The sequence below is a fragment of the Pleuronectes platessa genome, chromosome 4, assembly GCF_947347685.1.
Source record: "Pleuronectes platessa chromosome 4, fPlePla1.1, whole genome shotgun sequence".
Lineage (NCBI taxonomy): Eukaryota > Metazoa > Chordata > Actinopteri > Pleuronectiformes > Pleuronectidae > Pleuronectes > Pleuronectes platessa.
Window position 1 is genome coordinate 20,973,814 of NC_070629.1, and position 16,466 is coordinate 20,990,279.

The 16,466-nt window shown below is 42.0% G+C and overlaps 2 protein-coding genes across 2 annotated transcripts; both read right to left on the reverse strand.

Moving 5' to 3' along the window:
• Positions 1 to 407: 407 nt before the first annotated feature.
• On the reverse strand, positions 408 to 8,199 carry fem1c (fem-1 homolog c). Its single transcript, XM_053421464.1, has 6 exons — positions 6,863 to 8,199; positions 4,365 to 4,534; positions 4,060 to 4,248; positions 3,174 to 3,685; positions 2,633 to 2,809; positions 408 to 2,396 (listed from the first exon to the last, which is right to left on the reverse strand). The coding sequence occupies exons 1-6, from the start codon at positions 7,404 to 7,406 to the stop codon at positions 2,132 to 2,134; spliced, it is 1,857 nt and encodes a 618-aa protein (XP_053277439.1). The 5' UTR covers positions 7,407 to 8,199; the 3' UTR covers positions 408 to 2,131.
• Positions 8,200 to 9,552: 1,353 nt separating this feature from the next.
• On the reverse strand, positions 9,553 to 12,873 carry tmed7 (transmembrane p24 trafficking protein 7). The gene is made up of 4 exons (XM_053421482.1): positions 12,802 to 12,873; positions 12,296 to 12,503; positions 11,222 to 11,467; positions 9,553 to 10,698 (listed from the first exon to the last, which is right to left on the reverse strand). Exons 2-4 carry the CDS (start codon positions 12,452 to 12,454, stop codon positions 10,462 to 10,464), a joined length of 642 nt encoding a protein of 213 aa, XP_053277457.1. The 5' UTR covers positions 12,455 to 12,503; positions 12,802 to 12,873; the 3' UTR covers positions 9,553 to 10,461.
• Positions 12,874 to 16,466: the final 3,593 nt, after the last annotated feature.

Genomic DNA, 16,466 nt, shown 5'->3' on the forward strand with positions numbered 1-16,466 from the left:
AGTGCACCCGCTGGCACTGCAGATATGGAGCAGAGGACTCCAGTGCTGAGTTCAAGCTGCCGGAGCAGGAGATTCAGTAAAGCGGCAAAACCAACTGGTAACTTTGTGGCAGTCATAGTATTTCTGCAAGGTTGCAACTCAAATATTGACAAAGGTATTCTGTAGCCTACTTTCCTGATATTTTTGTATTTGTTTCAGTTAGGATTCAAAGCAGCTTTTTCTCTATGAAATACATTTTTCTGATGGTAAGGATACATTGTCTTTAATTTCAATGTGATATTGAATCAAATTAAACCAAAATTTGGACACCTACCCAGAACTATAAACAGCTTTTTGTTAAAACTCCATCAACAGAACTAACACAAATTGACAGAATAAGGAGGAAAAAAGACATATGGACAAGGAGGCAAGTGCAACATGGGTTTATTGTCAAATTGGTTATTAAGACATGAACTTGATTAATGCCATATCAAATCTTAAACTCCGCTGTAGTAAAGTGCAGATTCAAATCAAGTTGCCCTGGGAGTCCTCATACATTTTCTATATCTGGTTTTAAACTGTCAGGTTAAATAAACTGCAATATGAAATCCTACGTGTTATGAAAAGCCCTTTTTTCTCTCATCCCACACATCTACAGCTAATGTGCAAACATGATAATTCACAAAGCTTTACTATTCTGTACATGGACACATCCTCCCACTCATCCATGTCTTCACAGCTCATACAATTGGACGACAGTTGTACAAAAGCAGAACAGGCCTTGCTCTAGTCGAGGTCGGCGTCTAGGAGTTCTTGTGAAAGGTTTTTCTGCAATGGTTGGTTGGTCAGTCGATAATGCTGCAGCTGCACATGCAGTGGGCAAACGTTGGTAACCTACCCAGATATTTTCCAATTTGATTAAAAGAAGGATGGCATTTAAAAAAGGTCGGCCATGTATGAACGAAGAGGTCACGTCTTTGTACAGGCCTGCACAATTTCAGCGGGTTGTAGACAGTTAGTTTGGCCGCAGCGGTGTATAGTGGCAGTCGTGCATTATGGAATCTCCATGAGTGCCACTTCACCAAACTCTTGTCCTCAATAGTTTTTGTAAGCTCAAAAAACACTCCACATACAAGAAGCCTGCCTTGTGGCACACCCAGTCACACACAAAATCATTCGCTCTTCAACAATCAGTTCAATGGTTTTGTATCCCCCGCCACTTAAGTACGCGAGAGATACTGAAGGAAACGGCAGCAATGAGGTAAACACAAAAACTCATGAGAGATATTGCACAGACAAGTGCCGGCACAGAATACAACAGTCTCTCTTTCCAACAGCCTAGCCTGTGCATAGGAAGAATAAAGCACTTACGGTGTTCACACACACACAAACCCTTCTCGTAAAGCTTTTTTTTATACACTGAGGTGGGAACAACAAGTTCAGAATCCACAACCCATCGTGGCATAACCAGATTTGCATGACAATAAGTACAAAAAAAATGTTAACAATTTTAAACCCAATGATGACTGAGGGAGGGCCCATGACTGTTGGCAACAGTGATGGGACAAACCAACAAAAAAAAAAAAAAAAAAAAATGTATATAACCTGAAGTCCCAGCATATGAAGAAACGCCTCAATCTTGCTTTGAGAAGAGAGAAACAGGCAAGGTTGAGACTGGGTTTAGAGCCAGTATGGAGAAAAATCTCTCAAGTTTCATTCAATAAATAGAATTGTGGAATATGCAAAAAAAAAAAATCCATGTTTTATAAAGCAAAAATACATAAACCCTTTGCTCGGTTCATCCAGATATACAACGATATTTGTCCATGTTGCAATCCAATTCTTACACATCTCAGAGCTGGGGTTCCATGAAACAGCAGTGGAGGAAAGCGTCACTCACTCCTTCCGTTTACGCCAAACGTATTTTTTTTTTTTTTTTAAAAGATCGTCCCAGTTGAATGAGGACGTCTTTGTGCACAGAGACGGTGAAGTTCATTCTCTCCCAAGGCCTTAACTTACTAAATGAAATTGTTCAGCTCCTTGAACAGAGAGTGGATCAGGTGTTGAACCGTAATGCTCGTCCGTTTTGTCCTTTCCACTCGATGTTATCACAGCTCCTCTTCTTTTCACCCCCCCACCCCTTTCACGATCATTATCTGTGGAGCAAGACGAAGGCCTCTAGTTTCTCTGGGATGTTTCCCCGGTAGACGAGGCCGTGCTTGACAATGGCCCTGGCGGCTAGGCACTGCAGCGTGGTGTGGTTTATGGGCTGGATGACATTCCTGGCCAGCTCCTTTTCGTCCAGGAGGTCACAGGCCGTTTGCTGGAAGGCGTTGGTGCTGTCGAAGTGAGTCCCGCAGGAAACGAGCAGGTTCATGATGTCGGGGTGACCATTGGATGCAGCTATGTGGAGGGGGCTGGAGGGGGGCATAGATATTAGATGCTTATCCTGAACAATGAATATGTCCACATAGACTGATCTGAATGTTTTGATAGTATTCTCTCTTTATTTCCATTTACCTTCTCGGTTTAAAAGACATCAGAAATATACAACCACGTTCTTGTTTTAACGATAAATTCAGCTAAAGCCTAAAACCATAAGCGAATAAAGCAGCAGTGATACATATATAAGATTAAAAAAACTAAAACAGACCTGTTGTCATCCTCATCTCGGCTGTTAACATCAGCCCCGCACTCGAGAAGGATGGAGGCGACAGTGAGGGAGGGGAACTTGCAGACAGGGTAGCGGCCCACGCAGGTGGTGTTGCGGTCGACGGCCAGGTGAAGTGGACTGTAGCCGTTCTTACCACATGGCTGGAGCTTCAGGAATCTGAAGATATGGAGAAATGATGTTTCATTTAGAAGAGTTAACAAAGCTACATCATGTAACAGCACAGGTGAGTGCAAGACAATTTTCCAGATGACGAGGAGGTATGGGAGAACTACGACACTGCCATATTTACATACGAGATTATTTGACAAACTCACAAAAGGCCTGTGGCAGAGGCAGGCAGTAGGGTTTGGTTAAATCGACATCTGTAAATATGAGACCTTGACTGGCACAGGTTCACATTACCAAAGCAGATACTAAGAATGTGACGTCAAAGAAAATCACCAACATACTAGTTTACCCTCCCCCTAAACTCTTATATTACACACATAATTTAATGCAAGTAATTTTAAGAGAAACTCACTTATAAATGGTTTCCTTCTTGAAGTGGTCCTGCTCCGCACTACAAGGCACCTTCTCCAAAAGACAAATGAGGTGCAGTATGATTGACAGGGCCTTGCTGAGCTGGGCAGGGTCAGGAGGCATCGGTCCATTTTGTCTCACTGCCCGCTCAATTTCCAACACACTCTTGGACAGGATCCCCATTAAGTCCTCGAATGACACCGAAGTCCACAGCAGCCCCTTGGCCCTGTCCTGTAGCATGAACGAGAAGAGCTCAGCGAACGACAGCAGGCTGGAGGCCGTCATGGGGCTGAGGGGGTCCAGGTTGCTCTGCTGCATGTCCAGCGCATATTTCCACAGATTGATGCAGCGCTCAAAGTTCCCAGAGTCAGCGTAGACAGCGCCTCGGTAACGGATGTAGTAGGATGTGTCTGGATGTTGTGGGCCGAGGATTCTCTCACGGATGAGCAGAGCCTGCATTCGCATCTCATCCGGGTCAGATATCAGCCCGTCCAGCTCTTCTCCATTAGTGACCTAGAGAAGACGATTAAAGGATGGAGACATTCAGGGAGATTTCCCATGTATATTCAATGAAGACAGATTTTTCAGCAGCCAACAAAACCAAGCCATGAATTGGGAGGGCTGCGGTAATGCACGGTGTCCGTTTTCTGTGCCTGAAATACATGTCTTCAAAAGCAACATGGCCCTAAAAGCATTTATCCTGGTTCTGTCCCTTCAAAAGCGAAATGCACAATTTTGTGGCCCGCTTCTCAGTCGCTGAAGATCGCAACTTCCAAGGTTTTCCCTGCACCGTCAATTGAACGCAGTCACCCCATTGGAATCTGTCCTACTGTCTTTTTTCTAGAGACTTAAATAGAGTGCAGAAAAAAATGAAAAGACAGACTCACCTCCCTGGCATAGTCGTACGCCATGATCAGCTGCTTGGGTTCTGGTTTATGGACAATGATGTTACTGTCCATGCACCTGAGGTCCATGGCTCTCTTCCAGTATTTCAAAGCTCCAAGCAGATCTCTCTTTTTGTCCACAAACGTGGCTCCCAAGAGCTCCAGGGCATCAATGCGTTCCGTGTGCCTTGTCTGCAGAGAGGAGAAGATTATTTCCTCATATTTCTTCTGGTTAAATATTCAAGATTTGAAACATTATAGTAATCTATGCCGAAGAATTCATTTTATAAATGGTCACAAAGCCGCACCTGCTGATGCGTTGTCAGGTAGTCTACGATGTTAGTGTGTCCTGTGACACTGGCGGATAGAAGGGGTGTCATGCCGTAGCCATCCTGCTCCATAGAAGCTCCAAACTGAAGCAACATCTGCATGATCTCTAGACTGCCCGACTCTGCACAGTCATGAAGTGCTGTGTTGCCTGTGAACAGAGAGAACACACACATCTTATAATAGTTTTCTTTTTCAAAAAGGCACAGATGATAGAGATAAGCTGGAATTCAGGGGCAAATAAAGTCATTAAATGCTGGGCCTATTTTTAACATTACCTTGATCAAATACTTTTGGGGTAAATGTTATTGGCAACAGTTCAGCTACATGTGTAGCGAGCAGAGAACATGTAAAGACAGCTCTAAAAGACGTGCAGATAATTTGTACTGATGTTTGCCAGAGAAAGAGGTCATTGAGTACTTTGCTTTCAGTCATCAAACAAACACACAGCCCTTTTATAAAGAGAGAAAATAAAGCTGTATTGGGGATTCATCACACGCCATACAAAATTCGAGAGTCTAATTTGAGGAATCTGAAGTTTCATTACCGTTTCTAAATAAAGCTGTACACAGGGTTACACAAGTGCAACTATTCACTGCCCTTTTACTTTGAAGGTGTTCAAAACGCAGATCAGCTGACACCAGGCTTACTGTGGATGAGCCCACCGAGCCACTTGTGTGCAGATCATGTTGTCTATAGCTCCAGCTAAACTTTGAATGAGCCCAATGAAAGGAATCTTTCCAGTAGATCTTGGCTCAACCGATGCAAACTGGGGCCAATGTAGTGCCAAAAATCTGTACAATGATTTATAATTTCCCTTTTGTTAATCTTTCCTCTCCACATAATCTGTTGCTTTTTATGTATCCAGACAACGCACTGCGAGTACACAATTCAATCGCAGATAGCTGAAGGACATGCATTTAATTTGTCAACTGAATTCACAAGATCAAGCTTGTGTTGCTGACCCTACTTCTTGCACAGCCTCAGAACTCCATGTAAACTAAATGTTTCCAGATATGGTTCCTCCTGAAGTTAAAAGAGTTATTAAACATATGTACATGTTCCAGGAGAGCCCGAATTGATTCTATTAATCTAAAAATGAAATCAAAGTCAACGTGTATTAACAATTCATGTCCATCCTGACCCACCGATCTAGTGTATAAAGATATTCTCTAGTGACTGGAAAATGTTTGTCATGCTGCTTTGCCATTACTCTAGTCTGAGTTAGACTGATAAGATAAGATGGTTCAACATTGTTTTGGGCTTTGTTTGGCTAAATAGGTCCAAATGGACACATGATTATAAAGTTTATGTTTCAATATTTATTACTTCTGACAAGGAAGTTATTATTTGTTTAGTTGACACAAGATATTAAGCAGGACTACTCGAATTCTACTTGACTGATTTCCATGACATTTTGTGGAGAGGTGGAGCATGACCCAATTTAACCAATGCCATTTAGGAACATATCTGGATAAATGGGCAGATTTAGGAAATGTTCTTCTTTAACAAGGTGAGATAGGGTGCTAAACGAGTTCAAAAAAACATTTCCAGGATAGGGTTAGGCTTAATACTAAATATGAGAGCAGGGCACCTCACTGGTAGATCTTGTGCTGAAGAAATTGGGAAGTGTTGATTCATCTGGTGAGGAAAATAAGCTGACTCCAGCTCATTTATTTTTAAACATCCGATCAGCTGTGACTCTTCAGACTTGTATGTCTTGCTTCTTTGTTTTTGGAAAATGGCCACCTCATATATAATTTATCATTCTCTCCCTCCTGTTGTTAAACAGATACTGGAATAGCAACAATTTTAAGGATGGGCTGGAAAGAACCCTTCCCGCTACAGCATCACACATAATGATGCCGTCAAGTCTGCTTGCAGGCACGAGCATTGGTTTGTGCAACCAACTCCTGCTCGTCTACTAGTCAGGAGAACCATGTGCCTTGACTTAAGTGTTTTGGACATTGGTTGAGTGAATGTAGTCAAAGGGGGTTTACCTGGCAATAAAAAGGTGAGAAAAGTGGACTATGGTTCAAGACGTTTCAATAAGTTCTTAAAAAATGTTCACTTTTTAAATCTACTATTAAAAAGATTAAGTTCTTCTCAAGCAATCTTTGATCTTATAAGTCAATATTGTAAAATATGATGGACACTGATCTTTCAGACAGTCTAGGCTTCAACACCTTCCATTGAGTCATTCCAAATGGAAAGGGAGCATGCAAATGATTGAGTTATTATCTCATGGTGTACTTCCCTGCTGGTTAAAGCCAAGAATGCATTTGGATCTCAGTATGTAATCCCCTGTGATGTATGTGGGTATTAGGCTGTTTAAAATATAAACTGCCATTTGTCTTACAACATTACTGCGTTTAAACTTTGATATGTACACATCTACACCATCAATCAGTTTCTTATGTCATGGTCAGAGATCAGCATGTGTCAGTTGCTTGTTCCTGTGTGTGCGCTGCCCACTCACCTTTTACACTTTTCCTGTTGACATCTGCGCCTTTCTCCAGCAGGTACTGCGCTATCTCCCAGTGGCCCTTGTAGCAGGAGATCATGAGACACGTGTGGCCGTGTCTGTTGGCTACCTCCAGGTCGGCTTTGTGCTCCACCAGGTACTTCACAATGTCCAGGTGACCGTCGAAGCAGGCTGCCCTCAGGGGTGTGGAGTTGGTCAGGGTGGTGCTGTTGACAGAAGCCCCGTGCCCCAGCAGGGACTGGACAACCTTCAGGTGACCGGCCGCCGAGGCAGCCCAGAGCGGCGGGGCCCCCTCGATTGTCTCCCCGTCAAAGTTCACGGAGCCGCCGGCCTCCACGGGAGCGCAGCAGCACTCCAGCAGGTACTCCACCAGGTCCAGGTGGCCGTAGCGGGAGGCCATCAGGAGCGGCGTGGCCCCGTTCGTCTTCTCGCCCATCAACTTTGTCACCTCGTGTCCATCTTTGTTCTCCAAGAGTTTCTGGAGCAGCCGGAGCTTACCGTCCCTGGCTGCGTTAAACACCGCCGTCTTTAAATCCATGTCTGCGAGTTCGTCTCACTGACCAACGGACAGACGGTGATGTCCCAGACCCGATCTGCGGGGGCTACCTGGAGCGCCGCACACAGCAGGTGGAGCTCGGGACCCTTTGTTTACACCAGGCACTGACTTCCTAAGCTAACCGTCACGTTTGGGTTAAAATCCAGCGGCAATTCGCTAGGTTTACATTTACACTCCAGCTTTTAAATAAAAGAAACACACGAGCCACCTGTCGTGTGGATAAATCACTCACTCTGGCGCTTTAGTGTCCAGCCACACATTTGTCGCCGAGCTAGCAAGCTGGCTATTCAACTTCCTCGATCCGTGTAGCTAGCTGCCTAGCTCCGCTTAGCTCGAACCACTTTTACACGTCAAACCGTTTTGAGAGAAACTCTTCTGCCGACACGTCTTCCCCTCCGACGAGCTCTCCCCCATCACACCGGCCTCCTGCGCTTGTCATGGCTCCACGACATCCTCCTCGGACGCTTTTACTGTTCACTTCCCGAGGGCCGACACGTAAGGAATCCACCCCCACCCGCTAGGCTGCTGCTGCTAGCTTTAGCCTGGGAGACGACGCTCGGTGTTCGGCTCGGGGAACCCCCTCTCTCCTTCGGGATCCGGGCCGTTGTTACTTCACCCACCACGTCGACAACCAACGGACAGAAAACTGCTACCAACAGCCGTCAACTGGGGCCAGGCGGCGGGGGCTGACGGCGGGTAATCGCGGTGAAGAGGAAGGTAAATAGGGAAGGTTCGTCCACCCACGACTCCACCGGACGATCACGACTCGGTTTCTGTCAAATCACAAACGCAACACAGTCTGTTTTCTCCACTACGGCGCGTGATTGACGGGTCAACAGCCAATCACAGAGCGGGGTTACTGATACGTAACCAATCAAAACACAACAAAAACATGAACGGCTCCTCTCTGTCCCCGCAGGACTTTTCCTGTGTGGAAAATGTACACACCGCAAAATAAGAGATTTGAATAAAAGTATTTTATAATTCCTATGTATCTCTAGGTAAAGCATAGTCTAAAATGATGCATGTCCACATCATTGACTGTGATGGCCTTGGTTATATCACTCCCTACAGGTTAGAAGCGTGAAAAGCATCCGGACATTTCGCCCTTCACTGGAATAAAAGTGTTTATTGATGGTGGTTGAATAAATGCACATCCTGATGTTATAGCAGCCATCCTAATAACTAAACAATTAAACAGAATGCCTCAGAACTGATTTTGAGTCTAAAATGACCCCAAAAAGTGCACAAACCTATAATGAAATGTGCCAAAACAGAGTAGAAACATGTCGTGAGGGAAAGACAAGTCGAAGCAAAGCCAATCTAGAATAAAGATTATATGTATGATAAATGGTTAATACTTATTTTAATCAGTTTGTGGTCTCTGGAATCCGTTCTGACCGAGATACACCGCTAGTTTAGGTTTAATAAAGTATTACGTCTTGGTATCTTTCAGTTGATTGGGTGTAGAAACATTTATCTAACATTACAACTTCGATATTGTCTTTCAGCTCTATTCTTCAAGAGGGGATCTGGACTCTTACACATTCACAGATGTTTCGTAATGCAACAATACTTGCAGATCTTCAAAATGGCCAGATTAAACTCATGTTTCAGCTATGTCTGTGTCTAAGGACTAAATAATTGAATAGTGAGACAAAGTGGCAGCACCAGGCTGAAGTTGTCCACTAATATATGTAGTACTTTCTACATGCTTAATGTTAAATGAAAATATTAAGAAACAGGAAACTTGCATTTTCTGAATATTTAGTATTAATATTAGGGATTGAATCAGTTGACACAGAATAGACAAATAATAGTAGAAAAGTAGGAACAAGACATGTAAGTTACATTAGACATTACATTGACTCCGTTTAAATCTCCCATCCTTTTTCTTTTGGAAAATCACTCAATAGTTGGTGAGTGATCATCTCAAAATACAACTTCAACTCAAAGGTACTAGAATGAACTTTAGTAGTACTTCATAAAAACTGAGCCTACCAGCCCAACACATACAACAGTTGTTGCTCTTTAAACAACAAAGGCAGTACTAGATATAATATTGGGAGGGAACCAGTGAAAGACAACGTTGGTGTATTTAAAACTGTTGGAATAAAGAAAACATGTCTATAAGCACACAAAATGTTTAATTTTCAAACACAATAATCGTACTAGAGGTTTCCCCCCAACAAATATGTATAATGAGAACAGTGATGATTCACCAAAGTGAGGTCAAACTGAAGCATGACTTAACAATGATGTGTAAAAAAAAACCCAAGTACAAACCGTTTTGTGCTTCAAGCTTGTATTAAATTAAAGGAGGACTTACTCTATGTACAGCAAACTCCCTTCAAATAACTTACTTAAAATGCCAAAGCCGATAAAAGCAAACACAAAGAATATTTTTTCTAACGTAATTCAGTGAGCTTTAATAAACAATGAAAAAGTTTAACACTTTTTTTCATAACCAAATGCAATCTTTGCTTTGCTGTGGCTTTAAAGACCCAATGTTTTGCAGATAAAGAAAGAAATCCACAACACCCCAACATTTTGAGTTAATTAAGTTACAACAACTTCCACTCCCTTGATTATTTCAGTGCAAAGTTTGGGCTGAAAAATGGAACAGATCACGGAGATAGGGTACGAGATAACAGGGGGCAAAAGGACACAATTAAAACAAAAACACATTTAGAAATAAATTCAAATATTCAAAGTATGTAAAGTTTGCTTTAACTATATGACCAGGTGCTTGAACTGCCTCAAATCCAGATATTTACAAGCAACACAATCATGCCTTTCTTCATGTTTTGTCTTTATCGCCTCGAAAACATTTTTAACCACATAACCTTCTTGTTCAAGACTTATTTGCATAAAGTTGGTAAGGACAGCGGTGCTGAATGTGGATGACGTGTCAGATTGTATGACCTTGCAGTTTGATATGATCCGATCTCAGATCAGCACTGCTATTCTAACCAACTCTATGCACACAAGCCCAGGTAAAGAAAGATTAATAGAATCCGAGAGCTCTGAGACACTGTTATGATCCGACGCGTGTTGTAGTGGTTTTCCTGTCGGAGAAGAAGCTTCTCAGCAGGACCACCTGGCTGATGCTGACCACCAGAAGGATAATGGCCTCTCCGATGGACCAGAATGCAACACGAGTGTTGAGGTCCTCTGCCCGACTGCGGCCCTGAGCCTCACGGAGGCGGAAATGTGTCTGGTAGTCAATGACTGACTTCAGGGCCTCGTGGATGGACACACAGGCTGATTCCATCTAGAAATTATCAAAAAAAGAGAAGCCAAGACAAATATATGATATTTAGACTGTGGCTAAAAATCAACAATAAAGTAAAAGTGGGAGGGATTTATGGAACAAGATAAATAACATCCCCCAACTTGTCAATGAATGAACTTTAAGTCGGAAATCATACGTGTTTTGAGATTATTGATCAAAAATATTAATTTATTGGTGGATGTAGTTTCATGTCCACCATGAGTAATTGCAGCCTGTTAAACCTCTTTTAAAGTTAAGTTGGTTGGAGTTATGCTGGGAATTTCGTGTCGTCAAAAATATGACAAGGATTTCAAGTTCTCCTGCCCTAACAGGTTTGATTAAATCCAGATGTGGAGAGGTTTATCATCTCATGTTGCACCACTTGCTGTCTAGAAAACAAGCCCATTCTTTTTGTGTAAAATAAGATCCGATTTTGTCTTATGTTAGTTTTATGTAAAGTGTTAGTTTCCCTAGCTTACACACAAAAACATATGTATACATATCTGCACACACACAACCTCACCTGGGTAAGAGCTGTGACTCTGTTCTCATTTGGGAACAGTGGGGGATCATCGCCGACCTGGAAGTCAAAATAAACGGTCTTGTGCGTGAAGGTGGAGAACTCATTACTGAAGCAGAACTTATAGGTGCCATTCTTGGATGCTGTGAAGGTAAAGCTGTCATATTGCTTCTTCATCTCCTTGTACAGTGTGTTGCCCTCTGGGTCCTCCAAACGACAGTCCACATCATAGTGACCACCCGTCACCACCTGGGAAGACATAATGCCAGAGGGAACCATTTATTAAGTAACATAATAACGCGATGTTTTTTTATATTTTACTCATAAACATACAAAGAAGAGGGGTGGACAATATATATGTATCCTATCTTTTTTTAGACTTTAAGATTTATCATTATACTCACAATACATTTGATGCAAAGCATATGATACACATTTTACAATATCTTCAAGTCTGGTCATTTTAATTAAATAGGCTACATATAATTAAACATATGTTTGCATTATATAGAAGAAACAATATACCAATTCAATCTATCAAGTACCAGCATAGTTTATCCTTACCCAACGGATATTTCATCAGGCATACCGTTTTTTACACTGTTTCCACAAAATTATAATGTTGCCATGGTGAAATTACGCACCTCCCCTACAGTATGATGACGTTCCATTATGAGGGCGTGTCGATTTCCCAATGCTTGAATATAAACTTCTTTAATAGAACTGTTGTAAAAACAATAATCCAACTCAGTGGATATGTCACCCTGTTCCGGGAAATTTCCAATAATATAAATTAATAGACTAAAGCCAAATTATGTCTCCTGTATCATTACTCACAGATTCTCTTAATCAAAATATGTATCTGAATCTTCCACATTTGGCTACAAGGTGGATCCCTGCATCTGTAGTTCCACCTTTGAAGCGTTTACCCAATATATTTTGATGACATATGTTACTTGATCTCTTGTACAGTGGGTTTTGTCTCCAACGGGACAGTGGGGGCTGTGTTCAAAGCCTTGAAACATTACTACGACACAGGGGGCTAATGGTAAGGGCTGCACAATGAGACCCACGTACCTGAAACTCCAGTGTACACTTGGTGCCGATGATGATGTCCTCGTAGAAACACTGCTTGGCGTTATCCGGCAGCTCGAACGTGAGCTCGGAGCCCAGCACCCAGCCCCACGGCAGCAGGGCGCACAGCACCTGCAGCAGCACCCGGAAGGATCCGCACATCCTGGACACTTAGAGCCGACAGCTTCCAAAATAAAAAACCTACACGGACCTGCCGAGATAAACGTGAACGGACACGGAAATTGAATGAACACGTCAGCTGTTGAACAGGCAAAAATGGGGACATAGCCATACCGGACATCGATACCAGAGACATGTAATTAGCTTGATGCTAACTAGCTAGCTGGCTATTCTTCACATTCTAAAGTCAAAACGCCACTTGTGATTTCTAACGTGTGTATTTTCAGCGTATCCGTGTTTTATCGTCTCATTCGTGTTCATACGAGTTAAAGTAACGTCAAACATGTACATTTCTTATTTCATTGTTTCAGTCAGCGTTAGCCACTCACCTCGGAAATGCTCACCCGGATAATCCTACGCAACGCGTCGCAAGCGTGACACGGCATTGGCTGTCGTGTGACAAAACCCGCCCCCTGTGCTCTTTCTCATTGGTCAGAAATGGACAGGAAGTGCGCGTATGAGATCACGTGTTCCACGTCGACATAGCAGGAAGCGTGTGTTCCTTTTTTCGTCTCAGTATTCTCCAACGTGGCTGATACTGTAACATTACACTACAGTTATGTAAAAGACTGACATATAGAAAATGATATGAATAAATATATGAATAAACAAGAATGATCGTAGTTGATTGTAGCAGAAGATGATCTTCATCATTCATTGCATAGTCTCAATGAATGCCCAAGATTATTTTGTTTTGTTTATTTATTTTTGCCTGTGCTCCTAAAATGTTATGCTTTCTTTAGATTGCATTTTATCACGATACATTTTTTTGGCCTTGAGTATGTTCATGGATTGTTTATTCTCTATGTCTGACTTACATTATTGTGAAGGATACTGATTAAAATAGCCTCAGGAAGTGTGTAGAACCATGATCTACATACATTGAACAATGATGAGGGCTCACTGTATATGAAGCATCAGCCTCACAGGACCCTCCCTCACCTTTTTAATACACCTGTTGTCGAAGGAGAAAAAAACAACCGACTCAACACCACTATATTGAAAGTCTGAACAATCCGAAATACCCTCATATTCAGTGACAGAGAGCCATCTTAATGTGATGAACTATATTGCATAAAAAAAACTATATGAAATTTCTCAAACTCTCTTATTCTCTTTTGAAAATTTGTTACAGACCTGCTTCTCTACCTCTGGAATTCCTTTTCTCTTTTGTTTTTTGTAACCACAGGAGTAGACTAAACCATGTACGAGATGTTTTACTGTTGTAAATAAATGGAATTGAATGTTAAAGAATGTAACAGTTTATTTATAATGGTGATAATGGTAATGTTATACAGTGACAAAACACCCCAAATTGACTCTTATTGAGTAAGTGGACTTAAGTAGACTCTGGGATTTTTTCAACTTTTAAGCAGTGATAACTAACCTGTGAGAGTGGACCACCACTGTTTCGCCCCTGATCTCCTTCAAATAGTTTATAAAACACTGCCGGCTATATTCTTTTTGCACACGAGATGCCTCTGGTTAAGCAGAGCAGTGTGTAGATAGTGAACGGCTGCTTCCTTCACAAAATCACTGAAATACAGCATCAATTCATCCAACTTGTTGTTCGAGTTGGATGCTGACTTGTATGTAAGAATGGACAAAGTTCGCTCAGTATTACTTTTTTGTTACAACATAAAGTTCTGATACTACCAGTTCTTTACAAACCAATATCTTGTTGCAAATAGTTGTACAGCATCTCTGGACACTTCCCATGTCCTGAGCATAAATCCATGGTAGTTAGAGAACAAATTATTACTTCAATCTAACCTTATTTGTTTCTGCTTGATTTCAAATATAAATGCCACAATACTTCTATTCTGATTCCTCAATGAGTCATGGCGGCAGAGCACGTACAGATGTTTTCATGTATTGTTCTCATCTCCACAGGGTTCGAATTATCTTTATGTCTCTAAGGGGGTCTCTATCTCATAAAAAAGTTGGCGCACCACGCACATAGCCTACCAAGGCTAAACAATGAAATAGCCTAGGCGCGAGCAGCGCTTTTGCGCACGGTAGGCATAGGCTGTATATAACTTGACACACGCACACAACAGACAGACACATTTCTGTACAGAAATTGATTTATTTTAATTAATTTCAATATATTATTGATTGTAATAGTCCATATATATGTAGCCCTATAGTCAATTCCCTGTTAAGACCCGGCTTTTACCTAAGTTCACTTTAAACCACCTGAATAATGTCTACTAATGGAAATGAGGAGTCCATAACAAACTGCAACTATTTACAAATAATTTATTTATTTAACCAAAGCAGTCATGTAGTTGAAATAATAATGATTCGCTACCGGAAATAAGATGTAGTTATGTTTAGGCTATTTAAACTATATTTAGTCCCTGTATAACAAACTCAATGGATATGGGCACTAGGCCAATAATGACCATAGCAATCTCCCTTATCAATTAACTGCATAAAACAGCACTTCACATTTAAAACTGAATTATCAATATGGGAGCTAATAATAGGCCACACAGAATAGTAACTGTCACAAAACTATCCCTAGTATAACATAAAATTTGTGTTCACATGAAATTACAGTCACCTGTTACAAACAGGAACATCATACAGGTATAAAAGAAAATACAAAAGCCGTCACTGGAAAGGCACAAATAAAACGACCAGTTCAACCCCCCGTTGCAGGTCCTGTTAACTGGGTTCTTTGGGTCTCGGAGGATTTTATATTATGAGAGGGACAGTTCATTTCTAAACGATTCCATGGGAGAACTGATGCTGCACAGTGACATGTTCAGACATGCTCCCTCAAATTGGTGCCCCCCAACATACACACACAAACTGTCATGAATCCCCAAAAACGTTTTGACTGTATACAGATGCATACACAGGCAGACAAAATTGTAAGTTATAAAAAACAATAATCCAGGAGGATGTTTTAGATGCTGGCTTGCCTGTCCACGGAGCCACGGGTGGTGACATCAGCCAATGTTCCTACTATGCTGCCAAAATGAGTAGGTTTCTATACTTCTCTTTGTATGCATCCTGCTGCTATGAGGAACTGTTGTGAGTTTGTTGTTAAGGTTTGTTTTTCTCTTTGTTGTGCATCCAGCGGCGTCGAGTGGAACGGCATATGCCGGTCAACTCGCCATGGCCGTACTCCGACACCCAGCGGGACAGGTTCTGTTTGCGACTTGGATTGCTGCTCAGGCTGGATTCGCTGCATGGTATCTGATATGATCCCACCTCCAACCTGTCATTCTGCTGCTGAGAGAGGGAGAGGGAGGAGAAACATTGAGGGAAGGCGAATAAGGAGATTATTTCATAGTTTAATACAGACATTCTTTAGGGGTCCAAGCTAATTCAATATTGCACATTGCAAAAGACAGAGGAACCCAGCAGCCAGCAGGGGGCAAGCCTCGGGACATCACATGGAAAGAAGCTGCAGCAGACTGTGATTCTTGTAAGGTGTCAGAAGACGAAGAAGGTTGGAAACTAGTGGGTTATTCTCTAGCAATAGGTTTTTAAAGCATGTTAAATCATCCAGTATCTAAAATCCCAAAATATAAAAAGTAACTTCTAAGTAAGGCTGTCAAATATAGACACACCCACACATGATAATATTTCCATCTTCTTAATGTGCTTAGTTACTCGTATAAATCAGCAGGCGATGTGGCCTAGTCGGTAGAGTGACGGTCCCCAAATGCTGAGGTCTCGGGTTCGAGTCCACTCTTTCTCATCTTCTTGCCGGCAATAAAATGAGCTCTTAAAATTGGCAGGAACAATGTTATAAAATGTAAAAAAAAGGAAAATAAAATTGTTATTAAATTAATAAAAAAAAAAAAAACGCGCGCAATTCCTGCGCACTAGGCTTCTGCGCACATGTGCGCAGAAGCCCATTGCGCACATCCTGCGCAGAAGCCCACTGCACATATGTGCGAGCACATCCTGCAGAAGCCTACTGCGCACATGTGCGCATTGGGCTTCTGCGCAGGATGTGCGCAATGGGCTTCTG

Coding starts and splice junctions, on each gene's coding strand:
- fem1c (XM_053421464.1), bottom strand. CDS start 7,406: ATGGATTTAAAGACGGCGGTGTTTAACGCAGCCAGGGACGGTAAGCTC. Junction 4,249..4,364: donor ACCTGACAACGCATCAGCAG/GTGCGGCTTTGT, acceptor TCCTCTCTGCAG/ACAAGGCACACGGAACGCAT. Junction 3,686..4,059: donor CGTACGACTATGCCAGGGAG/GTGAGTCTGTCT, acceptor CGTCTTCTCTAG/GTCACTAATGGAGAAGAGCT.
- tmed7 (XM_053421482.1), bottom strand. CDS start 12,454: ATGTGCGGATCCTTCCGGGTGCTGCTGCAGGTGCTGTGCGCCCTGCTG. Junction 11,468..12,295: donor AGTGTACACTGGAGTTTCAG/GTACGTGGGTCT, acceptor ATGTCTTCCCAG/GTGGTGACGGGTGGTCACTA. Junction 10,699..11,221: donor GAGTCACAGCTCTTACCCAG/GTGAGGTTGTGT, acceptor GATAATTTCTAG/ATGGAATCAGCCTGTGTGTC.